This window comes from Gossypium hirsutum, chromosome D06, assembly GCF_007990345.1.
Source record: "Gossypium hirsutum isolate 1008001.06 chromosome D06, Gossypium_hirsutum_v2.1, whole genome shotgun sequence".
Classification (NCBI taxonomy): Eukaryota; Viridiplantae; Streptophyta; class Magnoliopsida; order Malvales; family Malvaceae; genus Gossypium; species Gossypium hirsutum.
The window spans coordinates 36,839,652-36,867,623 of NC_053442.1; the positions used below are offsets into that span (position 1 = coordinate 36,839,652).

Sequence of the window (27,972 nt, forward strand, 5' to 3'; positions counted from 1 at the left end):
AATTATTGAATGAACTATTGTTCTTATGAGGTTTCTTCCTCTTTATTTCGTTTGAGTCTCGAATTGACTTATCTAGCTTGCTAGTGGCATCAACCCGAACTCTTTGAACTTATCACCAACCTTGGTGTGGCGTTCTTCCATCTATTTATACCTTTGGTTCCTACCTCTTTAGGTAACAGGTCAAGGTCCATCTTCTATCATCCATTTACCCACCTTGAGCGATATAAGTCCCGGGGCAATACTCATTATAGTATTGAATCGATCTTGAAGCTTGAGTTCACTTATCCATTCCATCATATCTATCAACTATTTACTCTATTTCTTTGTTAAACCAAGCCTATCAAATATCAAACCCATCCAACTTCTTACAAAACGAAAGACTCTTCTCATCGACGATTGGACAACTAAAGTGATTTGACTCAACATTACCGAGCCGGCTCACATCACAAGATTGTGGACATATTATAGGAGTGACACATAACAAAGCCAACAAAGTCATTGAACAAAAATTTAATATAAAATATAAGTAGCTTTTAATTAAAGTGAATTTTTAAATAATCTATCAAAATTTAATTTTATTTAGATAATTAAATACGTTTACACAAATTCTAATACAATAAAATTTTAATACGATAAAGCTAAAATATTAACAAAATTAGAATGAATCGTATAAATTATTCAATTAAAATTAATTAATTAAACTAATTATTTATATTTAATAATTAATTTTTTTCAAAAATTAATTATTGACTTAATTAAATAGACTTGTTCTTTTATTATTTAAATCCAAGGGTAAACCAACCTCTAATCAGCCCAGCAAACTGCGTCATAGGAGACTTATTTCTCACCAGTATAGTAATATACTTCAAAAAGAAATAATAAAAAAGAATACAAGTTCAATTGCAATAAGAAAGAGTTTCTTGTTCATGCCAATGTATTAATTACAAATTGAATAGTAGCAATAAGCATACACAACTGTTTAATTCCAAATAAGCAGCATAAAAAATAAAAATTTAAAACAATTTGCTCAGTTTCCCCTTATATTTCTTTTATAGCGCAAAACCAAGAAATTGCATTTAAAGCTAATTCCCAAACTAAGTTGACACCTTGGTGTTATCCCGAGATCAAAATATTTAGCAAAACAGTGTACTCAAAGGCCAGGTATTCCTGAGTTTAGGCTAAAACCTAATCCGGAGAGACATCAATTTAGAGGTTGTCTTTTAGCCATTTAGCAACTCCATTTGCAATTGACCTGCAAGATGCCACATTTTCTATGATTATTATACCAGAAACTAACAAAGAAACTCGAAGAAAATGAGAGGAAACATTGACAGAGAGATCAGATATTGATGATAAATCAAATAATGGTAAAATGATTCGTTGCATCTGCTTCACATATTCTAGATAGAGATAAATTTTAAGATGTTTGAATGAAAAATGGTAAAACATGCAACACAAGGTAGGGAGCAATGGTTCACCGGATCTTGCACCACTATCATTCATACCCCATGCATCAATCTTGAATTGAAAGACCATGTCCCAAGCCAAAGAAAAAAAAATTAATTGCAAGTTTCTTTTATACATCTAATCTAATATACTATGTTGCTCGTACACAGATGTTGGGTATGGGTATGTGTCTAAATATCCAAATTGTCAATTAAGTTAAACTCAAGACTCGAGTATTGGTTTGGTTAAATATTAATAGGCGATGACAAATATGTGATGCTAACTTTCTAGTAGTATATAATACATTAGTATTTTTTTATATATAATACTTGTTATATCTTTTATACTTTTTATACTTTACTTTTATTTTTATAATTTTTTGTCAAATAGTTTTCCTGATTTTCATCTAATATCTTTTCTTTTCCTTTCTGTCGTTTCTTCTTTATTTTTCTTCTTTTTCTTCCTTTTCATCTCACCCAGTCACTAAGAGTCCAACAGATTCGACCCATATTCCGTACTCTTATCCGTGTCATGCCGTGTTGACACAGGTAGGGCTCCCATTTTGGCAAGTCTGAACAATTGTATATCTATATAATCATATCCATAGCAGCACATGCATGAAGAAAGGTAAGCATGTGAGAACGCATGCACACACGACATGTGGAGAGTAAGAGAGATTACCCGGCAAATTTTTTTAACTTTGTCCACGTATCATTCTCATCTGCAGCTGCTTCTTCAGTTTTCTCTCCATCGGTACTAACCTTGCTTCCGCTAGTTTTGGCTGCATGAGTATGTGAATGCTAAATTTGTGTAATCCAAGCAATAAAGTATGATCTTGCGGAACGTACGAGAAATACAACTTTTGCATATAGCCCAGATGGTGACGATGATATGTTAGTATCGCAATATATTTGACTCATTAAATGCTAAAAGTTTAGGCCATATGTAACAGTGGAGTGCATATGAATTCAGCAAGTTAAATAATAAACAAAAAGTCATCGCTTTCACAAGGCATAAGCAATTGCTTACTTGCAGTTGCGGGTTGAGTCCTAGGGCGAGTTCGAGAGCGACTGCCGTTTGTATTACTTAGAGAGGAAAGTTCCTCAAGCAATTCTCGCTCCTTAGCACTGCATGCAAGGAAGAATTACAGTATGAAGTTATTAGAAATAACTAATATCCGAGGCATTGAGGGAACGGGTTGGTCAATAACAGGTCAGGTCAGGCAAGGCCACACCATTATAAAGTAGTCTAATTTACCAAACTGAAGATAATTCATATGGTCTAGAAAGAAAATATAAAAGAGAATCAAATGATATATTTAATTCAGAATGCAGTTCAGCTATCCTATTTCCACATAATTAAATGCTAATAAAAATTTATCTTATACCTAATTCTATTCGGTATGTTAACTTTGATTGTGAATAAATGGTCACCACGTATAGATGGTTTGTTCAGCTTTGGTGCGCCTTTCCTTGCAAGTACTAATACATCCCCTGGTTGAGTCCCTGGTGGGATCTGTAGGTCAGTCACCCCTTCCACTGTTTTAACCTGTTTAAGTGAAAGGAATCAAATACTTGATGAAGTACGAGGTGTTGGTTAAGGGAAAATAAGAATAAAGTTACACCAAGTATGTTCCTGGGACTCAAGTGTGTCAGATACAGGCATGTCTCCGACATGGGTATGTTTAAAATTTTAAAAAAATTTACATGTATTTGGCGGGTCATAAAATGCCATATGGCTGTCTCGTTGATTGAACATAAGACACAAAAAATACAAATTTGTATCTTTATTTGGATCATGTTAAAAAACAAAAAAGTAGCAGATATAGCTCAGAAAACACTTCACTGTGCAGGGCAGTGATTCGCAAAAACTCTCTGGCATAAAATGGCATATGGCTGTGATGCAGAACCTAGATGAGTTACTTGAGCATGCATCAGGCTGTCTCCCTGATTGAAGCTATGTGCAGTGCATTTTAGGATGACACCTTGAGAATGTGATTTCATAAGGGAGATAGGAATGGGCTTACAAGTAATGTAATAAAATAAAATACGGGACACGATTATCAACCAGATAAGAACTAAACGATCAAAGAGATATGTAGATGCAGGCTTTTACTCTCCAAAGTTGCGCATTAATTTTCTAAACACGCATGCTTTTTCATTCAAACTTTATGCATTTCTTTAATTTATAAGAATTAATATGAAAACTAAAGCATAAAAAATTTAAAGCATGAATGTAAGATAACGCAAAAAATAGTGAGGAACTACCTTGACAACAGACCCCAATATGGCATCAAGGTAACAAATGGAAACTGTTGACAAAAGATTTATGCCATCTCTTTGAATTCCTGGGACTTCTTGAACATCTAGATATGCATAGAGATCTCCTGGAGGGCCCCTGTTAAAACCAGAGCATTTTCTATACTCAACAACAAGAAAATATCTAAGACCTAAGACTACAGCCTCCTTTATCCTACTTCTGCAGCTAAAAGTTCCTAGTTACTCAACAGTAAGTTTTATTCCTTGCATAAACAAATTTGTCTAAAGTAGTAATAAGCAAAATATAACCACTTGAGACATGAAACAGCATCCCTGAAAATATTATATTAATAAATTTACTTCATAGAAAATAACACAAAAAGAACACTAATTGGGAAGAAAAGGAAAGAAATAAAGTGGAAGGGTTAAAATCACAATATAATAACATTTCTGTGACAATACTTCAATGAAAAAACGGACCATCTACATCAAATAAATGCAGTAGAATCATAGTACAAGTGCAAGAAGTTAATGTCATTCCAAAAAGTCAAGGAATTTGAGAAAAGGAACATCACTATCATTGCAACTTAAAATCAAACTTCACCATTCTTAACTTTAAAATGTAAGACTGGATGTTCCCATGCATATTTAATTCAATATAACATGAACAGGCTGTCATGATGCAAGATATAGTTTTGGCTAGTATTTTAACTTCCTGAAGGTAACCACCAGTTCCCTAATTTTACAATTAGCCAACAAACTAATGTTGTATCCTAAAAGTAACAAATATAAATCTACATCTGCCATGAAATCTAGCTGCAACCCTCATACCAGGTCATTATGGATAACAGAAATGAGCTTATGTATATCCAATAACCAATTACAAGAGCAGGAAACTATCTAGTATAACTGAAAATTAAAAATGTAACTTCAGAATGCAATTGGCATTTAATACCCGAATATCTCATCAATATTAGATATACAATAAAAAGTCCATCTACATACCCTTTTGGTCCAGCATCACCCTCGCCTGCAACTCTGAGGATACTGCCAGCACTAACCCCGGGAGGAACTTTGACTTTGATATTTTTCTTAACTCGTACATGTCCTTTACCAGAGCATTTTCGGCAGTTTTCAGAAATAACTTCACCATCCCCACCACAATTTGGACAAACAGAAACCTAACATATTGCAATGGAGAAGCTATATAAGAAGCATCGTATAACAAAATCATCAGACATTGGTTCAGATCAGAAATCAAGATTGGAACTGCAAACCATGGAGGGAAAAAGGACAACCAAAATCATTATTTTTAAACATAATTGCTTCCCTATCTAGCAGGCTAGCAGACACTTTAAAAGGTCCCTATATTGAATACAAATATCATCCTGTTCAATGTCTCCTTTGATCTATTTGTTCTGCACTGGAAAAAAAAAAGTACTGGGAGGTTCTTTCCCTCTGCCTTTTGAGTCAAATTCATCAATTGGGATCAATAAAATTACTACAACTTAAATGAATGTAATCCATTACACAATAGCATCATCAGTTTTCCACTAGAACCTGGCTAGACAAAAACCCTTCCACGGATGAGATTGAAAAGCTCATTGGCAATGTCTTCCAAATTTATCTTTTAATCCTTAAGAGGCTTTATCATTTTGGTCTTGGAATTTTAACCATGTACCAAGTACCAACATGGCTCTATCACTATTCCCGTGTGGTAAAGCAGTAGACATTTTTTTGTACAAAACTGATCTTTGGCATCAAACTCTCCACTTTTACCTCTTTTCTTCACAATATGATTTCCGATTTGTTAGTATACAATGTGACCAACTCAAGTACCAGTGAGTGAACCCACCTCAAGTAAACCACTGTCTACAATTTATGTATAACAATCAGATAGTAGTCCATTGTTATAACTAAATAGAATGCCTAGTACCACCAAGGTCCTGATCCTAAAGGATGTTACACACTTAAAATGTAGAAAATGCCATGATGAGAAATGATCATAAAAAACCTTATTTCCTCATAACACCCCCTGCCATGATGAGAAATGATGATCATAAAATGCCTAGTACCCCCTAGCCCCCAAGAAAAAAGGTGACCAAGAGCCAATTGGACAAGAAAATTTCCAATTACCTGTGAAAACAAGCCAAAGGGCGTCTGCTCAGTCCTCATAACTTGACCCCTTCCACCACAAGTTGAGCATATCCTCATTTTTGACCCAACTTTTGCTCCAGTTCCAAGACAAACTTCACATGTTTCTAAATGGGAAAGCTCAAATTCCTTTTCAGCTCCAAAAATAGCCTCCGAGAATTCTAAAGTAATGTCGTAACTGAAAATATTTGAATTACCAGAACAATATCGATTACAAAAGCCTTTGAAAAAGGATGTATAGATGCATAGATACAGAAAAATGAGAACATATACAAGAACCTGCAAAAAATATTTGATTAACATTATTACCAAGGGCTTATCTGACATAAATGATATTTCTTCATAATCAAACTTACAAGACATTTGAAGTTTATCAAAAAGAGCACTTACGTAAGTGATAAGATGATAGGATGGGATTTAGTTATATATCGTTGGTTTGACTGGTTATATTTTTTCTGGTACTAAATAAAAAGAAAAGAGCAGAGAGAAGCATGATTTAAGCATTACATGAAAACAATCAAACTATTAGAAAATGAAAGATTGAAATAGTGTGATCACACAAGGCAATAAAACACTGTCAGCAACACAAGAAATGCTACAGATTGGAAATAGAGAAGACCGTAGCCAAGCTTGGTAAACATACTAAAGCAATCAATCAATCAACACTCACTGTAAACAAAGCGAATAATCAAGGACTGGTAACTATTATCAAAACATCAAACGAAGATCTCAACTTACCGTATATCATCACCTTTACTAACCGTACTACGACGGCTTGTTCCGAATCCAGTTTGATCCATGCCAGGAAAACCACCCATACTTGGTCCAAAGAATGTTTCAAAGAGATCAAAGGGATTAGTCTGCAGGGAAAGAAAATTAATGTCTGAGTTTTACTTAGACAGACAGATGTCGAGAGTCTTTGGTGCTGCCTGGGCTAATTGCATGCTAGTTAGTAGAGCATCAATCATGACATTTCACAACATTATAGGTGCATAACAGTTTTATTTCCCCATCTATTGTGAAACACAGTTAAAACCCTACACATAAAGCATGCAAAAAAAAGGTCACTGCTTAGAGGTAGACATAGATCACAAATTGGCAAGTACAAGGAAATAATGACTCAGACAGGCTGTCTGAAAAAAATGATTATCTCACAATGATTATTTGAACTCAACATTTTAAGAGGCATCATTCTTACACCCGGGTAACCAAATATTTTGAAATGAATAACCAAACTATATCTTCCCATGAAGTAATAAACAAGGCAAAGCATATCTAAACTTCCAAGCATATGCCAACCAGATATCCTTTGCAATTATGACTCATGAGTACAAGCTTAATCAGAAAATCTCATAGTAGATGCATACCGTATAAGCACTGGACTGGCCCCCTACTGCACTCTTGACTCCAGCTTCACCGTATTGATCATACAAAGCTCTCTTTTTATCATCTGATAACACCTGACAGTGTTGCACTTCATTGTTCAAAAAACAACATGAATAAATTTGAACATGGTAATGTACTTTTACACAAAGAAAACTCTAGCAAAGAAAATTTGCAGCACTCCATGCTCCACAAATTGAAATGTCGCTAACAGAGAAGGACTAAAATATAAAACAATTGTGCTGACCAACATGATAAATATCAAGACTTTTATATCCAATCATAGGATAAATAATAGAATTGAATCTTAATACTTCAAGGCATGTTGAATCAGTATCAACAACACTTCAATAAACTCATCATTAAAGACAATTAATCAACTTGACACAATAAAAACTCATTTTTTGCTTCCCTATTCAAAGAAGAATGCATATCATACGTGTTTTATCACCTCCCAAGGATGAAATGGTCAAATAAATTTAGTTTGTGGGGCAAGAAAATTTCAGATGCTTTTTCAACAGGCTTTACATCTAATTCCTCCTTTACCAGGATTCTGAAGTTGTTTAAGTTTGAGAGGACTTTATAGGGATCATACATGAGTTAGCCTAGATGTCTCGCCCAAAAGGTAAATAACAGCTTGACATATCATTGATCACAAATCACAATAAAAAATAAGAAAGCCGGTATTCATTGTCCTTATAATCTAAAACGTTCCATGCTGTAACAACATTTTGGTCTAAACCTTTTGCGCATACCTCATATGCAGCACTAATCTCCTTAAACTTTTCAGTTGCTCCTGGCTCCTTATTGACATCAGGATGATACTTCAAATGAAGTTGAAACGTTACAATGTCAGATTACCAAGACAAATGAAACAGAAGTGAAGAAATAGACAATTCATTAATGTTCACAGTGCCAATACAAACTTAGTAGCTTCAAATTTATATGAGAGCACATTTACAAATTGAAAGAGATAATGGAATTAAACCAGCAAACTAGGAAGAACACCAAGGGTTCCATAGCTTGATTGAATCAAGCCAAATAAGAAAGTTCAAAGAACAATATAAAAGACACCAGCTTGAGATAGTGGTGCATGAAGTACAATTTGATTCCTAGTGGTAGCTATTCTGCCACCGATATTATGACTAGCAACAGATTACAACAAGTGAATTTGGAATAGTTCAAAGAAACAATGGAAAAAGATAGGCCAAATGAGATTAAATTAAACACAAAATAAATTTGCCAAGTAATTGTCACCCCATGCATGCCCTTCTATAAAACCAATAGAAAAGATTGAGCAATAATGCTAAGCGCCTCACACTGATAATGAATTCACATTACTAGAATAATCCATGATATGTTACAGTTTAATTACTCAAAATATGAAAAAGAAAATAGGTTTCTGCCAAAATGATATGACCAAAATAATCCAAGGAACAATCAAGTGTCTTGCCCCATTAAACATTCATTCATATCCACCAATTCCAACAGTTAAAACTTGAGCTTGAGCTCTCGGTCCGAATTTCGGGTTCTGCTGGGAAAATTTTCCTCTTTTTCGTAACTCAAAACCTAAGAAAAGAGCTTTTTCCTTCTCTAATACAAAGTATCTTCTCTTAGAACTATATTTAACTATTTCTAAAAAAAAAAAAAGAGCAGCAACAAAACCCAGAAAGGAAATGCAAAACTAAACTTGTAAATTTTAAAGAGGAGAGGGGGGGGGCAACAACAACAATTGAACTGAGTGAAGTACCTGACGAGCCAATCTACGATAAGCGGCCTTAATTTCTTTACCGGAGGCTGATTTGGGTACGCCAAGAGTAGCATAATAGTCCCCAGAAGCAGCCACCACCGTGGTCCCAAAACGGTGAGTACCAGCCCTATTATTGAATCTCCAAGAACATGTAGAGGAAGAAGAAGGAAAAGTCACACAAGCGAAGCTGTCGTGGGACCTGAGACGGGTCCCAGCATTGAAGAAAACAGAACAAGAACAAGAATAAGAAGAGGATTGTGAAGTGCTGGAAGGGCGTTCATTTGGAAAACCAAGAGATGAAGGCAGTAGAGATAGAGAAGTAGTGGCAGCCATAAAAAGAAAAAGGAAAAGGAAAAAAAGAAACGAAAAAGTTAAGTTTCAAAGTTGTGGTACAAGGTGTTGGATAAAATTGATATCTCAACAAGACAAAATGTTGCTTTTGATTTTGTAATTCATGTTTGATTGTTGAGCCACAGTTTCAATGGAAACTGCAAAAAGGGCAAGAGAGTGAAGGTAAAGGAAAGGAGAAGAGGGGATAGCCACAAAGATTGGATTTTGTTTGGTTGCAAACTTTGTTTTCGTACCCGGACTGGACTGAACTAACACGTTTTTTATTGCTACCCAACAAAATTTCCCCTCTTCTTTATTTTCGTTTTTTTTTTCTTTCTTCCGCTTCAAATTTTTTTCCTTTGGGAAAATTTTTTACAACTACATCGATTTTTTAATAAAGGAGGATTTAGTTTTTGAATTTAACAACCTTTTGATTTAATCTTTGAATTTACTTTTGTTGATATTAGTTTAAAAATATGATTTTTTTTTAAATTTAGTCATTGAACTTGAATTCCTTTAGAACCTCAAGTTATCATTTAAAGATTTTAAAATTTTATATAAAACTTTAAGAATACAAAAAGTATTAAAAGTTATAAATTTTTTTTAAAAATATATACATATGATAGGACACAATCTCAAAGTGATCTCGCACAATCTCAAAGTGTTTTGTCTTCACATTTTAACAAAATCAAAGTTTAGAGATCAAAATGAGAAAAACTAACAAGTTCCAAAACTAAAATGGAAAAAAAGGGGCCAAAGCTAGAAAGTTGTTAAGTTCACAGACTAAATATTGTTTTATCCCTTTTTTTGTTGTTTTAGGTCTAAAATTGATAATTGCAATTTAGAAACCGAGTAATTCTACAAGCAGTGCCAACTACTTCAGGCACTCGATATGTTTACTAAGTTCGATTTCTGATACGATCTCAGTTTAGTAGTTGAACCCGAGTCGTTTATGATGTGATCTCAATCGCATCATGTTGTGGCACCACTCGTTGCTATCATGATTGGCCTAAACACGAGGGCCCCAAGTGCAAGATGAAGCTCAATCTCAGCTCAACAAGCTCAATCTTAGTTTTTCCCAGCTCGATTTAGCTCATATGAGCTTAATTTAGCTCGTTTGAGCTCAATTTAGCTTACTTTAGCTCGTTTGAGCTTGGCTTAAGTTTATTTCAACTCATTTATTTTAATGTCTGAATAAATTAAGTAATTTATTAATTTAGCTTAAATTAATACAGCTCATAATTATGTTTTGACTTATTACATGTTTTAAATGTGTCTTGGCCGAATTTAATATGTCTTGTTAAGACTTTATTAAATTTGTCTAATTTAATTTATGTTTAATTAGTGTGTCTAAATTATATTAATGTTTGTTCAGCTGAATTTTATGTGATTTAATTTTGGTTCATGTGTTTTTGTAGGTGAGTTGAATTTGGAGAGTAATTAAACAAGGTTCATGCATGATAGGTTCAATGTATGGGACGGTGCATGTAAGGCCTCTTTCAATGAATGGTGGCTGATCCATTTGGCTCCCCAAGGCATCTATTTGGCCAAAAAGTGTCCAGCAACTTAAAGCACAAGCTTGGCCGATCGTATTCCCAAGGCAGCATCTAAGCCATTCACACCTCAATTTGACCAATCAGCTCCTATACATGTATGGGTGGATTCATGAACGTCCAAAGGGAGGGAATATTACCTTAATTCATCACATTGAATGTATAATGTGCATGTACAAAGGGGAGAACGAATTTACAAGGTACATGCTTCCATTCATGAAGCAGCCCATCATTAAAGTTTTAATTAAGAGAGATGCATGACCCATGCACCTAGCATTCGTCCAAGAGGGGTTGGATATGAATTGAAGATGCACATTCATGGAACAAGGAAGCTTTCTTATTGGTTAAGCATGCATGAACGGGTTTTGGGAAGAAACATGATTATTCAACCATGCATGAACTTACACTATCCATGAACAGAGATTTAATGCTTGAAGTGTGAACATTTTTAATTGTTGTGTGAACACCTTAGTAGCTGAATTTTAATAGGCATTAGAGAGCCTATAAATAGTTTATTTTGTTTATTGTAAAAGGTTACAGAATTTGATTATTGAAAACTTGATTGTGAGGTTTCCTCCTATCCTATTTCGTACGAGTCTCGTTCTGACTTATCTAGCTCGCTAGTGGCGTCAACCCGACTTCTTGAACTTATCACCATCCTGGTGTAGCGTTCATCCACCTTTTTATACCTTTGGTTCCTACCTCTCTATAGGTAACGGGTCAAGGTCCATCTTCGACAATCCATTAAACCCACCTTAAGCAATATAAGTCCCGGGGCAATACTTCATATAGTATTGAATCGTTCTTCGCTTGAGTTCTATTTTTCCATTCCATTTTAACTATTAAATTATAAACAATATTTCTTTATTTCACCGAGCCTATCAAACATCTATCCAAACCATCTTTTGAACCCATTTTCTCAACTTCCGCTATAAAAAAATCATCTAACTCAATCTATCTACAAAATCGAACAAACTTCTCGTCGACGATCGGGCAATCAAGTGAATCGACTCAATCAACCGAGCCGGATCACATCAGTTTAGTTCTCGATCGTAAACGAAGAAGTATATTAGACAAGAAGAAGAAAGAATATATTTGTGTTCAAAGAAGTAAAATAAGTTTGATCAAAATAAGATGTGGATTTGGCTTAAGTCAAAATGGTATGATTAGTATGGTCGAATTCGGTTTAGGAATAAACAAGAAATGGTATTTGGTTTAGGTACGATTTGGTATTTAGGAGTTGGTACGAAATGGTATGGTATTTGGTACGAATTGGTAATGGTTCAAAAAGGTCAAGAGTGAACCAACACTAAAGAAGAGTGTTGACCCGAAACTTATAAGACCAAATTGAGTTGGAAATGGTGGATAAGGACCTTGACCCAATACTTAGTAAAGTATGAACCAAAGGTATCAAAGGTGAACGCCACGCTCGGGTTTAGGGAGTGATAAGTTCGAAAGAAAGACTCGGAAAGACGCCACTAGAAGCTAGATAAGTCTTACGGGTCTCGAACGAAATTTGAGAGAAAATGCCTCACAAATTTGGCAGCAATTCGTTACTTAAAATGTCCAAAGTCCTTTACAAAATGAAATTTCAGCTATTTATAATCAGCAACTAAGTTAGCCGAATAGTCACATACATTTTCTTAAAAATTAAGCTAATGAATTCTTCAATGGCTTGGCTAGGTTCGGCTGGACTTGGAAAGCTTCTAGAATTCACATTGAACCTTGGACAACTTGAATGGTGCATGGATGAGCTAGATTCGGTCAATGTGCATAAATAAGCTCATTTAATTTGTAGCTTTTGCTGAAAAGTGACCAGCAATTAAAAGGGACTTGAATGGCCAAATGAAGTGTGAACACTCAATTTTGAAAAGTCCTATGGTGTGAACATTCCAAACCGAAAAGCCATGAGTGTGAACTCCATGTGTGAACGGCATTATGCTGGTTCTTGGAATAATGAAATCAGCTGAACATTCATCATGCATGTATCACCAAATTCATTGAACCTATTGTGCATGCATCTAACTTAAATGCTCCCTTCCACATTCGGCCAACCTACAAAACATGAGCAAATGAATTTAAGTATTCAATATTCAGCTGAATCATATTTAAACACAATCTAGACAACTTAAATTCTTATAATTAAAACAAACACAATTAATTAAACTAAAAGCTAATTAATTCGGTTTGGACAAGACAAATTAAAAACATGTAATAAGACATATTGATAAGCTGTAGGAAATTAAATTGACTTAATAATGTGTAAGAAAAACACAATTATCATGCATAATTAAATTCGCCCAGATTTAAGACCAATTAAACAACAAAAATTAATTGAGCTGGATTAAAAGCTATGGAGCTAAAATTGAGCTGAAATGTACTTATTGAGCTGATTCCGAGCTTAATTCAGCTCGTAGTAAAATGCATGGAGTGTTCTTCGAGTTGGTCCAAGCTTCTTCGATGTGCCCAACCAAAATCTCGCCCCAAACTTTGTTAACTAAAGCCGAAACAACCTCCTTGAATTGTTTAGCTCGTGATCGAGTAATAGGACCTCGAGGCAACTCCAAAGGCTCCTTGCTCGGGCTAGGTAGGGCTTGAGGCGTGGCCGTATCATCCTCCCCCTCTTCAAAGATATTTGCCCTCAAATCGGAATCTGCATCAAAAGGGGATAAGTCAGAGACATTAAAACTTGCACTTATATTATACTCACCTGGTAGATCAAGTCGATAAGAGTTCTCGTTGATTCGTTCCAAGACTTGAAAAGGTCCGTCACCACGTGGTAGTAGCTTTGACCTTCGTTGGGCGGGAAAACGTTCCTTTCTCATGTGAACCCAAACCCAATCACCATGTTCGAAGATAACTCTTTTACGACCCTTGTTCGCCTTCCGAGTATAACTTTCAGTTTTTGCTTCAATATTGGCTCGAACTTTCCGATGTAACTCCTTTACATATTCAGCCTTTTTTCTAGCATCTGCATGGATAAGTTGATCATTAGGCAAAGACACTAAATCTAAAGGAGTTAACGGATTAAATCCATAAACGATTTCAAAAGGAGAGTGTTTGGTTGTCGAATGAACGGATCGGTTATACGCAAATTCAATATGCGGTAGACACTCTTCCCATGACTTGAGATTTTTTCGTATGATGGCTCGTAACAAAGTTGATAACACTCGGTTGACCACTTCTGTTTGGCCATCGGTTTGGGGGTGGCAGGTGGTTGAAAACAGCAACTTAGTTCCTAAATTTCCCCATAATGACCTCCAAAAGTGACTCAAAAACTTCGCGTCTCGATCAGAAACAATCGTCCTCGGGATGCCATGCAAACAAAAAATTTCCTTAAAGAAAAGATTAGCAATGTGAACGGCATCATCAGTTTTTGAACAAGAAATAAAATGAGACATTTTTGAGAAACGATCAACAACAACAAAAATAGAATCCTTCCCCGTTTTGGTTCTTGGTAATCCAAGGACAAAATCCATGGAAATGCCTTCCCAAGGTGCGTCGGGTATAGGGAGGGGCGTATACAGCCCGTGCGGTTTAATTTTGGATTTAGCCTTCTTGCACGTCACACATCGCGCACAAATTTGCTTAACATCCCTTTTCATTTTCGGCCAATAGAAATGTTCTTGGAGAGTTGCTAAAGTTTTCCCAACACCGAAATGGCCCATGAGGCCTCCGCTATGCGCCTCATGTACTAATACATCCCGTATGGAACTACGCGGCACACACAATTTTCCTTCTCTAAAAAGGAAACTATCGTACCTATAAAACTTATCAATAGCAACGTTTTCACAAGCAACAAACATTTCTCCAAAATCATCATCAGTAGCATATAGAGCCTTCAACAATGCAAAACCAAGCAATTTAGAATCCAAATACGATAAAAGAGTATACCTTCTTGAAAGAGCGTCAGCCACGATATTTTCCTTACCCTTTTTATATTTTATGACATATGGAAACGATTCCAAATACTCTACCCACTTAGCATGGCGTTTATTTAATTTGTGCTGACCTTTAATATGCTTTAATGCTTTATGATCCGAATGGATCACAAACTCCTTCGGCCACAAATAGTGTTGCCAAGTCTCGAGAGCGCGGATAAGTGCATACATCTCCTTGTCATAAACGGGGTAGTTTAGCACAGCACCATTCAACTTTTCACTAAAGTAAGCGATCGGTCTCCCGTCTTGAGTTAACACGGCACCTATTCCAACACCTGATGCATCACACTCAATTTCAAATGTTTTAGAAAAATCAGGCAATGCTAACAACGGAGCTTTAGTAAGACAATCTTTAATAATATTAAAAGAATTTTCTTGCTCTTCGCCCCAATGAAAAGTCGAATTTTTATTGATAGTGCTTGTCAACGGTGCGGCCAATGTGCTAAAGTTGGGTACAAATCGCCTATAGAAACTTGCTAGGCCATGGAAGCTTCGCACTTGGCTTATACTCGTCAGTCTCGGCCATTCCTGAATCGCTTTAATCTTTTCGCTATCTACTTCGAGGCCCTCCGAGCTAACCACGAAACCTAAAAAGATAACTTTGTCAGAACAAAATGTACACTTTTTAAGATTAGCATACAAAGTCTCTTTTCTAAGTACTTCTAAAACAGTTCGCAAATGAATTACATGCTCATCCAATGACTTACTATATATAAGGATATCATCGAAATACACAACGCAAAACTTACCAATGAAATTTCGTAAAACATAGTTCATAAGTCTCATAAAAGTACTAGGGGCGTTGGTTAAGCCGAATGGCATTACCAACCATTCATACAAACCATGTTTCATTTTAAAAGCGGTTTTCCATTCGTCACCTTCTCGCATACGAATCTGGTGGTATCCACTTTTGAGATCAATTTTCGAGAACAACTTTGCACCACTTAACTCATCGAGCATGTCATCCAAGCGCGGTATGGGATGCCTATACTTAATGGTGATTTTATTTACAGCGCGGCAATCGACACACATGCGCCACGTTCCGTCCTTCTTTAGCACTAATAAAATCGGAACAGTGCATGGACTAAGGCTCTCTCGAATGTAGCCTTTTTCCATGAGTTCATTAACTTGATGTTGAAGCTCTTTGGTTTCTTCGGGATTGGTTCGATATGCCGGTCGATTCGGAATAACGGCTTCGGGCACAAAATCGATTTGGTGCTCAATCCCACGAAGTGGTGGCAAACCACTCGGCACTTCATCCGAAAAAACGTCTTTGAAATCCTGCAAGAGAGACAAAACAGAAGAAGGGGGATCTCCGGATAAGTCGTTAGTATTAAACAAATTTTCCTTATACATAAGTACAAGGATCGGTTGTCTCGCCAAAAACGCTTTTCGAACATCACTTGCTTTTGCAAATACATTCAACTTTTCACTCACTTTTTCTTTTTCATCTTTTTCTTTTCTTGCTTTCTTTTCATTTTCATTTTTTGAATTTTCTTTCTTTTTTTCATTTTTCTTTTCTTTTGTATTTTCGCTCTTTTCTTTTTCTCTTATTTGATCTACGAAAATTTTCAGCTTAAGTTGATCCTTATAGACTTGCTTCGGTGTCAATGGGGCTAAGGTTACATTTCTTCCCATATGTTTGAATGAATATCGATTTGAGTAACCATCGTGCATAACTCGACGATCGAATTGCCATGGACGGCCCAATAACAAGTGACCCGCGTGCATTGGAACAACATCGCATAGCACTTCATCGAAATATTTTTCAATGGAAAAGGAGACTAGAACTTGCTTTGTCACTTTTAACTCTCCTCCATCGTTGAGCCATTGAAGTTTGTACGGAGTTGGATGCTTGGTGGTCGGTAGATTTAATTTTTCCACCATGAGAGTGCTTGCCACGTTCGTACAACTTCCTCCATCGATGATGACGCTGCATAGCTTTCCTTGTACTTGACAATGAGTATGGAAGATGTTCTCTCGTTGTTGTTCATCGTCGATGCTTTGGATACTTAGGCTCCTTTTGACGACTAAGAGTTCCCCATCAAGGGCGTGCTCCACTTCTTCTTCATTGTCAGAGACGGTTTCAGGCTTATCTTCAAGCTCTTCTTCCTCCGATTCTATTTCTCCATTTGCTCGAACCACCATGACGTTGTGGTTGGGACATTGACTCGCAATGTGGCCCCTTCCAAGGCACTTAAAACACTTAATATCCCTTGAACGATTAGCAAATGAATCGGTTGCCTTACCTTTGCTCGTGTCGCCCATGGGTTTGTTTGCTTTGGCAAGCACCATTGGCTCTTTGGCACGACTTGGTGGATTATTCTTACTCATGCTTTGCCCCCATCTCGTTGTGCTCGTAGTGGGATAACTTCGCATGGTACTCTTTCGTTTGAGTTGCTTCTCCACCTTAATGGCCATGTGTACCATGTCCACTATCTCAACATAATGTTGGAGTTCCACAATGTTAGCAATATCTTGGTTGAGACCAGCAAGGAATCGTGCCATTGTTGCTTCACGATCTTCTTGGACATCCGCACGGATCATTGCGATCTCCATCTCTTTGAAATAATCCTCCACACTCCTTGAACCTTGAGTGAGATTTTGAAGCTTTTGATAGAGTTCCCGATGGTAGTAGGAGGGAATGAAACGACGTCACATCACGGCCTTCATCTCGGCCCAAGTGGATATTGGTCGTTCCCCATTCCTTCTTCGGCTCGTAGTGAGTTGATCCCACCATATCATAGCATAATCGGAGAATTCTATGGCTGCCAACTTCACCTTTTTTATCTCGGAATAATTATGACAATCAAAAACCAATTCGATCTTCTTCTCCTATTCCAAGTAGGCTTCCGGATCAGATTTTCCTTGAAAGGATGGAATAGATAGTTTAATGTTCCTTAAGTCGTCATCCATGCATCTTTGATTCCGATTACCTCGGTTCCTTTGACCTCTTCGTCCTTCACTTATGTTTGATCCTTGATCACTTTCGGCTTCATTCGGATCATATAGGTCGTCTTGATTGATTTCCAATTGGTCTCGCCTTCTTTGCGGCCCTTGGGGTGTACGCTCTCGTTGATACCCCAATTCAACTCGATCCAATCGTTCGTTAACGGATTCTAACTCACCTCGGATCATGCATTGGATTTCTCGTAATAAGGCTTGTTGAGCCAAATCCAGCACTCCACCTCCTCCAGGCGTAATGTTTCGGATTGGTTGCCTTCCACCTCCTTCCGCCATATTTCGTTCAGGACTTTAAGACATGAAAATAAAAAAAAAACCTCACAACAAAACCTCACGAATCTCTCGAAAAGAAAGAATAACACTCCACTCATGTTTCACTCAATTTTTTTGGCTTTTTCTTTTGATGTAACTCTCACGCCTTTTTCCACTCAATTTCCTCTCGTGATTTTGTAAGCAACTCGTCGTGACCTTATCATAGTTCAATGGGTCGGCTTCAAATGGCTTTACAAGGGTTTGATGTTAGGTTACGGGTAGGCTAAAAGAAACAAGAAAGGCTTTAGGCTAAGTGTGGCTTAGAAGATGAATAGAAGAGAATGCCAAACTTACAAACTCGAAACACTTTTTTTTTATATCGAAATTTTTTTTTCAATAGCGTGAAATTTCACTAAGAGGGATATAAAAGAGTGTAAAATGTGATTTTGAAAAAATTTCTATTGAAGTGTCTCCAGACTCTTTTTTTTTTCGGATCTTTCACGTTCTTTTCGTCCGCACCTAGACCGTATACAATTTTTTTTATTTTTTTTTCGATTTCTTTTTTTTTCAAATTTTTTTTTCACGAATCTACTTACTCCGGCTCTTCTCGAACGTCCGTTCTTCTCATTTTAATCAGCTCTGATACCAAATGATATGATCTCGGTTTAGTAGTTGAACCCGAGTCGTTTAGTTCCCGATCGTAAACGAAAAAGTATATTAGACAAGAAGAAGAAAGAATATATTTGTGTTCAAAGAAGTAAAATAAGTTTGATCAAAATAAGATGTGGATTTGGCTTAAGTCAAAATGGTATGATTAGTATGGTCGAATTCGGTTTAGGAATAAACAAGAAATGGTATTTGGTTTAGGTATGATTTGGTATTTAGGAATTGGTACGAAATGGTATGGTATTTGGTACGAATTGGTAATAGTTCAAAAAGGTCAAGAGTGAACCAACACTAAAGAAGAGTGTTGACCCGAAACTTATAAGACCAAATTGAGTTGGAAATGGTGGATAAGGACCTTGACCCAATACTTAGTAAAGTATGAACCAAAGGTATCAAAGGTGAACGCCACGCTCGGGTTTAGGGAGTGATAAGTTCGAAAGAAAGACTCGGAAAGACGCCACTAGAAGCTAGATAAGTCTTACGGGTCTCGAACGAAATTTGAGAGAAAATGCCTCACAAATTTGGCAGCAATTCGTTACTTAAAATGTCCAAAGTCCTTTACAAAATGAAATTTCAGCTATTTATAATCAGCAACTAAGTTAGCCGAATAGTCACATACATTTTCTTAAAAATTAAGCTAATGAATTCTTCAATGGCTTGGCTAGGTTCGGCTGGACTTGGAAAGCTTCTAGAATTCACATTGAACCTTGGACAACTTGAATGGTGCATGGATGAGCTAGATTCGGTCAATGTGCATAAATAAGCTCATTTAATTTGTAGCTTTTGCTGAAAAGTGACCAGCAATTAAAAGGGACTTGAATGGCCAAATGAAGTGTGAACACTCAATTTTGAAAAGTCCTATGGTGTGAACATTCCAAACCGAAAAGCCATGAGTGTGAACTCCATGTGTGAACGGCATTATGCTGGTTCTTGGAATAATGAAATCAGCTGAACATTCATCATGCATGTATCACCAAATTCATTGAACCTATTGTGCATGCATCTAACTTAAATGCTCCCTTCCACATTCGGCCAACCTACAAAACATGAGCAAATGAATTTAAGTATTCAATATTCAGCTGAATCATATTTAAACACAATCATATTTAAACGACGTCACATCACGGCCTTCATCTCGGCCCAAGTGGATATTGGCCGTTCCCCATTCCTTCTTCGGCTCGTAGTGAGTTGATCCCACCATATCATAGCATAATCGGAGAATTCTATGGCTGCCAACTTCACCTTTTTTATCTCGGAATAATTATGACAATCAAAAACCAATTCGATCTTCTTCTCCCATTCCAATAAGCCCAATAAGCCCAACTCTGAAGGGGGGAATGATACGAGTCACAAAAGCCCAAATTCTTGAAAGCGAGGCCCAATAAGCAAATTCCCAGCCCAATCAAGAAATCCATCCATACTTAGTTGAAAATTAGGCCAAATTGTCAAAGTGGCCCAAGTTGTAAAGTTTTATTTTTATTTATTTATTTATTTATTTATTTACTTAGTTTAAATTTTTATGTCAATATTCAGTCCAAGAGTCCCAGATAAAATGACCTTTGACCGAATTTCCATATTAAAATAATTAGGAGTTTTTTTATTTTAGTTTTCTAATTAGATTAGGACTAGTTATAAGGCCTATTTAAAGGCATGGCTGTCCACCTTGTTAAACACTTATCATTATTATTAAAATTTCAGATTTGTTGAGAGCAGAATTTTCTTTGAGTTTTCTCCAAGATTTCTCTCTTGAGTTTTCTTTAGAAGTTGTTTTAACAATCTTGTGATTGTGGGAGCCATCTTCAACCTTCTTCTTGCCATTGATATTCTTTGGAGGGGAGATTAGAGCCGTTTGAAGGGAGTTGTGAGATCTTTCGAGATTTCAAGGCTTCTTAGGACTTATCTTTTAATTTCTTACTGTCAATTCTTTCTTTATTTCTACTTGTGCTGAATCATTATCTAATCTATTTTCTGTTCTTATTGTGTTTTCAGCCTTTTTCTATCTTAAGGAATCAGCCCAAAAATCCCCAATTTCTAGGGTTTTTCCATACTCTTTTTGGGTGAAATTAGATTGTCGAAATTTGGGAAAAACTATTTTGGTGTTCAATTGGGCAGAATCACAATCTCCTTGAGGGTTTCAAGAACCCTAACACTTATTTCTATTCTCAATTTGATTCTTTGCTGATTTGGGGATTTTATTTCAGATCTGAAAATTCAAAAATCTAATCTTTTAGTTTTCTGTTTCGTTTCAGATCTAATTGTTTAGGGTTTTCGTAGGAGTTTCTCGTGACTTGGCAACTCGATCTTGGTCTGCGCGCAACCTCGTATCACAAGGTATGTAGTATGATCATTGATGGTGGTAGCTGTACTAATGTAGCTAGTATTATGTTGGTGGAAAAGCTAGGTTTGGCTACAACTAAACATCCAACTCCATACAAGTTGCAATGGCTAAATGATGGAGGTGAGCTGAAAGTAACAAAACAAGCTGTGGTGGCATTTTCTATTGAAAAGTACCAAGATGAAGTGGTGTGCGATGTAGTTCCTATGCATGCGGGACATCTACTTTTGGGACGTCCATGGCAGTTTGATAGGCGCGTGATCTATGATGGTTATACAAATCACTATACATTCAAGCATTGAGGCAAGAATGTAACTTTAGCGCCATTGACTCCAAAGCAAGTGTACCAAGATCAATTGAAGTTGAAGGAAAAGATTGAAAAAGAGAGAGACAAGAAAAATGAAAAAAAGAAAGAAAAAATTGAGGGAGTGGAGGTAAAAGTACGAGAGGAACAAGAAAGTCAAAAAGAAATTGAGAGTGGTAAAATGAGCGTATTTGCGAGAGAAAAAGAGATAAGAAAATCATTGTTGTTGCATCAACCCGTACTTGTACTTATGTACAAGGAATGCTTATTTGATGCTAACGAACTTGATAATTCTTTACCTTTGTCTATTGTTTCATTGCTTCAGGAATTCAAAGACGTTTTCCTGGAAGATGTGCCAAGTGGATTGCCTCTTTTTCGAGGTATTGAACACCAAATAGACTTTATTCCTGGAGCTACAATTCCAAATCGACCAGCTTATCGAAGCAACCCAGAGGAAACTAAAGAGTTGCAACGACAAGTAGCGGAATTAATGGAAAAAGGCTATATACGGGAGAGTTTAAGTCCATGTGCGGTTCCCGTTCTGTTGGTGCCTAAAAAAGATGGTTCATGGAGGATGTGCGTAGATTGCCGAGCTATCAACAAAATTACCGTCAAATACCGACATCCCATTCCTAGACTTGATGATATGTTGGATGAACTTAGTGGTGCAAAATTGTTCTCTAAGATTGATCTGAAAAGTGGCTATCATCAAATTCGTATGCGGGAGGGGGACAAGTGGAAGACTGCATTTAAGACTAAATACGGTTTGTATGAGTGGTTAGTGATGCCTTTTGGCCTCACCAATGCACCGAGTACTTTCATGAGGTTGATGAACCACGTTTTGAGGTCTTTCATTGGTCAATTTTGCGTAGTTTATTTTGACGATATTTTAATTTACAGCAAATCATTAACTGAACATCTTGAACATTTGCATGCTATTTTGAAGGTTTTACGAAAGGAAGTATTATATGCAAACCTTAAGAAATGTAACTTTTGTACTGACAAAGTTGTTTTTCTAGGTTTTGTTGTAAGTGCGAATGGACTAGAGGTGGACCAAGAGAAGATTAAAGCAATACAAGAATGGCCACGACCAAATAACATCAGCCAAGTTAGAAGTTTTCATGGCCTTGCAAGCTTCTATAGGAGGTTTGTACCGAATTTTAGCACTCTTGCTGCCCCATTAACCGGTATTATAAAAAAAAATTCACCTTTTATTTAGTCTGATGAACAAGAATCTACTTTTGTTAAAATCAAAGATTGCTTGACTAATGCTCCACTTTTATGTTTGCCGAATTTTAACAAAATTTTCGAGGTAGAATGTGATGCTTCTGGAATAGGAATAGGTGCGGTTTTAATGCAAGATGGGCGACCGGTGGCTTATTTTAGCGAGAAACTTAATGGAGCTACGCTCAATTATCCCACCTATGACAAAGAAATGTACGCATTGATACGTGCATTAGAAACATGGCAGCATTACCTTTGGCCTAAGGAGTTCGTTATACACACCGACCATGAGGCTTTGAAGCATTTGAGAGGGCAAACTAAGCTTAACAAACGACATGCAAAATGGGTAGAATTCTTAGAATCCTTTCCATATGTGATTTAAGTATAAGCAAGGTAAGGAAAATATCGTTGCAGATTCTTTATCGCGAAGGTATGCTCTTTTAAATTATTTGGATGTTAAGTTACTTGGTTTTGCTTATTTAAAGGAATTATATGCTGATGATTCTGATTTTGGAGAAGTTTACCAGTTATGTGTACAAGGTGCATATGACAGGTACTATCAGCAAGATGGATTCCTATTTCGAGAAAATAAGTTGTGCATACCCCAAGGATCAACTAGAAATTTGCTGGTTCATGAAGCACATAGTGGGGGTTTAATGGGACATTTTGGTATTGCCAAAACTTTGGCCTTTCTTCAAGAACACTTTTATTGGCCAAAGATGAAATGAGATGTGGCTAAAGTGTGCAATCGATGTATTGTTTGCAAGAAGGCGAAATCAAGGGTCCAGCCACATGGACTCTATACTCCATTACCGATCCCAGAAATGCCATGGATGGATATTTCTATGGACTTTGTTTTGGGTCTTCCTAGAATAAAGAATGCCAAAGATTCTGTGTTTGTTGTAGTTGATCGGTTTTCAAAAATGGCTCATTTCATTCATGTAACAAAACTGATGATGCTTTAAATGTTGCCAATCTATTTTTTAGGGAGATTGTACGATTGCATGGAATTCCAAGAACCATTGTTTCGGATCGAGACACTAAATTTCTCAGCCACTTTTGGAGGACTTTATGGGGAAAGATTGGAACTAAACTATTATTTTCCACAACAAGTCATCCCCAAACTGATGGCCAAACAGAGGTTGTTAATAGAGTTCTGTCAACACTACTGCGGGCCATTATACGTAAGAATTTAAAAACTTGGGAGGAGTGTCTACCTCACATTGAATTTGCATACAATCGATCGGTACATTCAGCTACCACGTTTTCACCATTTGAGGTAGTGTATGGATTTAATCCCTTAACTCCATTGGATTTATTGCCTTTACCTTTTGATAAATTGGTGCATGTAGATGGAAAGAAAAAGGCAGATTTTGTGAAAGAATTACATCAGCGAGTTAGGGATAATATTGAACGAAGAACGGAGCAATATGCACATCAAGTTAACAAGGGCCGTAAACGAGTAATATTTGAACCTGGTGATTGGGTTTGGATTCATATGCGCAAGGAGAGATTTCCCGTTCAAAGACGATCCAAACTATTACCATGAGGAGATGGACCTTTTCAAGTCTTGGAGAGAATTAATGATAACGCTTATATGTTAGATTTACCTGGTGAGTATGGGGTTAGTGCTACTTTTAATGTTGCTGATTTATCTTTTTTCGATGTAGGTGACGATTTGGGAGCAAATCGCCTCGAAGAGGGGGGGAATGATGCAACCTTAGCAGGGGAAATTACTACCGAATCCATTGAGCTGCCACGAGGACCAATAACTCGATCACAAGCTAAGAGATTTCGAAATGTAATAGCAAGCTATGTGGAACGAGCTTGGGAAGAGGGAGTGGCCGAATTTGATAGTCGTGCTTCAAACCGTTCAAAAGGCGTTACTTGCAATTTATTGCAAGCTGGATTTGTTTCTTTTAATTAACTTGTTTTAGTTTAATAAATAAGTTGCTGATCAATTAATTTAACTTATCTTAAAGTTTTAATACATGAGTTAGTTATTGAACTTTATTAAATAAGATGCTTCTTAATTGATTTAGTTCCTAGGATTATTTATTGATGCATAAATTAAGTTCTTTAAATTATGCTTCTTTAATTAAACTAGTTGTTGGAATAATTATTGCATATATGTTTTAGTTCATTTATTTAAGTAAGTTTAATATGTGTTATGATTAATAAGTGTTTTAATGTGTTTAATAAACTCATTTTAATGTGTTTATTGCAGGTGACTTTTTAGCTTATAGTGGTTACAATTCAAGGCTGTTACACATTTAATAAGTGGCTGTTCAAGTTCTTTTGAGTTACAATTAAAGGGGCTGTTAAAAAAAGGAGATTAAAGATCATTAAAAGGAGTTTTTAAAGAGCATTTTATGCCCTTTAAAATTCAGCAGCAACTCTTCCACTTCCAGCCGTTTTTGGAGCTTTCAAGAGAAATTAATCAAACCTTTGAATGTTATTAAGGAGCAGGTTAAAAGATGGTGTCTATTCAGCTAGCCAAGGACAACTCAAGAGACATTTTTAAGACATTAAAGACATTCAAATCAGCTGAATTGAAATGATTTTATGGAAGGAGTTATTTGGTTCAAAGCATAAGAAAAGACATCAGTTTTTATGGCACATTAAGTGGATGTTTTTGACCATTCGGTTACCTTGCTCTAGCATTATAAATAGTTGTAATCAGCCTTAGAGAGGGGACTTTTGCTGAATATAGATGTTATATTTGAATTGTGAGCTATCCAATTCTCTTTGTTCTTACGGAATTGATTTGACTTATCAAGCATAGCTTGTGGCGTCCATCTTTTCTTTGTTTACCGAACTTATCACCTTTGGTATGGCGTTCAATATACCTTTGGTTCCTATCATAGTTGATAGTGGGTCAAGGTTTCTTGCTGTTTCTTTAAACCGTTAAACACCTAAGCACCATTTTGAGATTCGGGTCAGCAATTCCCTTATTTGTTGGTTCATTCTCGGTCTTATCCAATTAATTTGTTATTGTTTCCTATCTATTTTGTTTATTACCTTTGTTTGAAGCCATTATTTCTATTTTGTTTCCTTTAAACCGAAACGATTCTATTCTACTCAATTCACGATCGGGCATCACTAACGACTCGAATCAATCACGAAACGAGTTCGTATCAACGCCCCTAGTACTTTTATGAGACTTATGAACTATGTGTTGCGATCGTTTATTAGTATGTTTTACGTTGTGTACTTTGATGATATTCTTATCTATAGCAAGTCATTGGATAAGCATGTAATGCATCTTAAGTATGTTTTGGAGGTTCTTCGAAAGGAGACCTTATATGCCAATTTTAAAAAGTGCACGTTTTGTTCTGACAAAGTTATTTTTCTAGGTTTGTGGCCAGCTTGGAAGGACTCGAGGTGGACCAAGAGAAGATTAAGGCTATTCAAGAGTGGTCGAAACCAACGAGTATTAGCCAAGTGAGAAGCTTCCATGGCTTGGAAAGTTTCTATAGGCGTTTTGTACCCAATTTCAGCACTTTGGCTGCACCATTGACAAGTGTCATCAAGAAGAACTCAACCTTTCATTGGGACGAAGAGCAAGAAAAATCTTTTAATGTTATTAAAGGTTGTCTTACTAAAGCTCCTTTACTTGCACTACCTAATTTTTCTAAAACATTTGAGATTGAATGTGATGCATCAGGTGTGGGAATCGAGCTGTGTTAACTCAAGACGGAAGGCCTATCGCTTACTTTAGCGAAAAGCTAAACGGAGCCACGCTAAACTACCCCATCTATGACAAAGAGATGTATGGTCTCATTTGAGCTCTCAAAACTTGGCAGCATTATTTGTGGCCAAAGGAGTTCGTGATTCACTCTAATCACGAGGCATTAAAGCACATCAAAGGCCAGCACAATTTGAACAAACAACATGCCAAATGGGTAGAATACTTAGAATCATTCCCCTATGTCATCAAATATAAAAGGGGTAAAGATAATATAGTCGTTGATGCACTTTCGAGAAGGTATACAGTTTTTTCATATTTAGACTCTCAATTGCTTGGTTTTACATTCTTGAAAGACTTATATGCTTTTGATGATGACTTTGGTGAAATGTTTGTTGCTTGTGAAAATGTGGCTGTTGATAAGTTCTATAGGTACGAAGGCTTCCTCTTTAAGGAAGGTAGGTTGTGTATCCCACTAAATTCCATTTGAGACTTGCTAGTTAACGAGGCGCATAACGAGGGCCTCATGGGCCACTTTGGAGTGGGAAAAACTTTGTCGATGCTCCAAAAGCATTTTTATTGGCCTAGAATGAAATGGGATGTCGAACAAGTTTGTGAATGATGTGTGACGTGTAAGAAGGCCAAATCCAAGATTAAGCCACATGGGTTGTACATGCCACTTCCTATACCCGAAGTGCCTTTGATGGACCTGATGTAAGCACGCCCAGGAGCTCAACGAATTCGAGCCAAGACCCCATTGAGTTTCCTAAAGGCCCAATGACTCGAGCTCAAACTAGGCAATTCCAAAAAGCTATTTCAGCTTTAATCACTCAATTTTGGGAGGAGAACAAGCTCAATGTCAATGGAGGAGTTCGGGCCAGCTCCTTAAAGACCCCTTGTACCTTAGTGCAAGCTGAACTCAGCTTATTTCTAGCTTCCTAAGCTCCACTTAGCTCAAATCAGTTCACTTGAGCTTATTTCAGCTCGTTTGACCTCAATTTAGCTTACTTTCAGCTCGTTTCTTTTACCATTATAATAAAGTAAGTATTAGTTTTATTTTATTTAATTTGATACAGCTCAAAACCAAATTCCCTAGCTCAAATCAGTTCATTAATTGTTTTCACATGTTTGAGCTAGCCGAACTTAATATCCTAGCTAGTCCATAATTAATTGTTTTTAATTTATCATAGTATAATAATTAATTTGTCTTAAAATTAAATGAACTAGGTTTAGTTGAATGTGAAGATGAATTTAATACAAGATTCATGTACGACTTGGTGCAAAGTATGCAAGGGTGCATGCACAATTGAGGTTCAATGGATGGCATTTAAAGGAGCACATGTATTTGGGACGTTCATGCAAGAGGGAGCTGCTGAATGTTCATGCATTTGAAGATTCATGGACTATATTTATGGAGGAACATGAATTGGGACATTTTCATGCATGTTTCATGCATATTCAAGATGATCATCAAGTATTCAAGGTACATTAAAGCTTCATTTGGCCAAGGGAGATGTAGGAGCATTAAAGTGATACGAACTCGCCTTGGTGATGATTCGAGTCACTTGTTGCCTGATCGTTAAAATGGAGTAGTATTGTTCAATTTGGAGTTTAACTGAATTTGGCTAAGTGTAGGCTTAAATGAAAGGTTTTCAAAGAGTTTTAAAATGGATTAAGGATAGGCTCAACTAGATGTTGAAACAAATGGGAATAAAGAGAAGGGC

The 27,972-nt window shown here is 36.5% G+C and overlaps 1 protein-coding gene across 2 annotated transcripts; it reads right to left on the reverse strand.

The window, feature by feature from the left end:
- Positions 1-900: 900 nt before the first annotated feature.
- Positions 901-9,697, reverse strand: LOC107900121 (chaperone protein DnaJ). Of its 2 annotated transcripts, none has more exons than XM_041096429.1 (11): positions 8,992-9,697; positions 7,997-8,065; positions 7,226-7,318; positions 6,597-6,718; positions 5,841-6,036; positions 4,710-4,885; positions 3,714-3,843; positions 2,834-2,994; positions 2,476-2,573; positions 2,128-2,227; positions 901-1,252 (listed from the first exon to the last, which is right to left on the reverse strand). In XM_041096429.1, exons 1-11 carry the CDS (start codon positions 9,322-9,324, stop codon positions 1,207-1,209), a joined length of 1,524 nt encoding a protein of 507 aa, XP_040952363.1. In that variant the 5' UTR covers positions 9,325-9,697; the 3' UTR covers positions 901-1,206. The 2 variants fall into 2 exon arrangements, 1 of the variants encoding a protein (XP_040952363.1); XR_005915208.1 differs by having other exon boundaries at positions 1,208-1,252; positions 2,128-2,246; positions 8,992-9,592.
- Between the last annotated feature and the right edge of the window lie 18,275 nt (positions 9,698-27,972).

What these genes read in the sequence shown, in the direction of transcription:
- LOC107900121 (XM_041096429.1), bottom strand. Translation starts at nt 9,324, where the DNA reads ATGGCTGCCACTACTTCTCTATCTCTACTGCCTTCATCTCTTGGTTTT. An exon ending in CCTTTGGCTTGTTTTCACAG is followed by an intron (nt 4,886 to 5,840) that starts GTAATTGGAAAT and finishes GCAATATGTTAG; the next exon opens with GTTTCTGTTTGTCCAAATTG. An exon ending in GACTCAACCCGCAACTGCAA is followed by an intron (nt 2,228 to 2,475) that starts GTAAGCAATTGC and finishes ATACTCATGCAG; the next exon opens with CCAAAACTAGCGGAAGCAAG.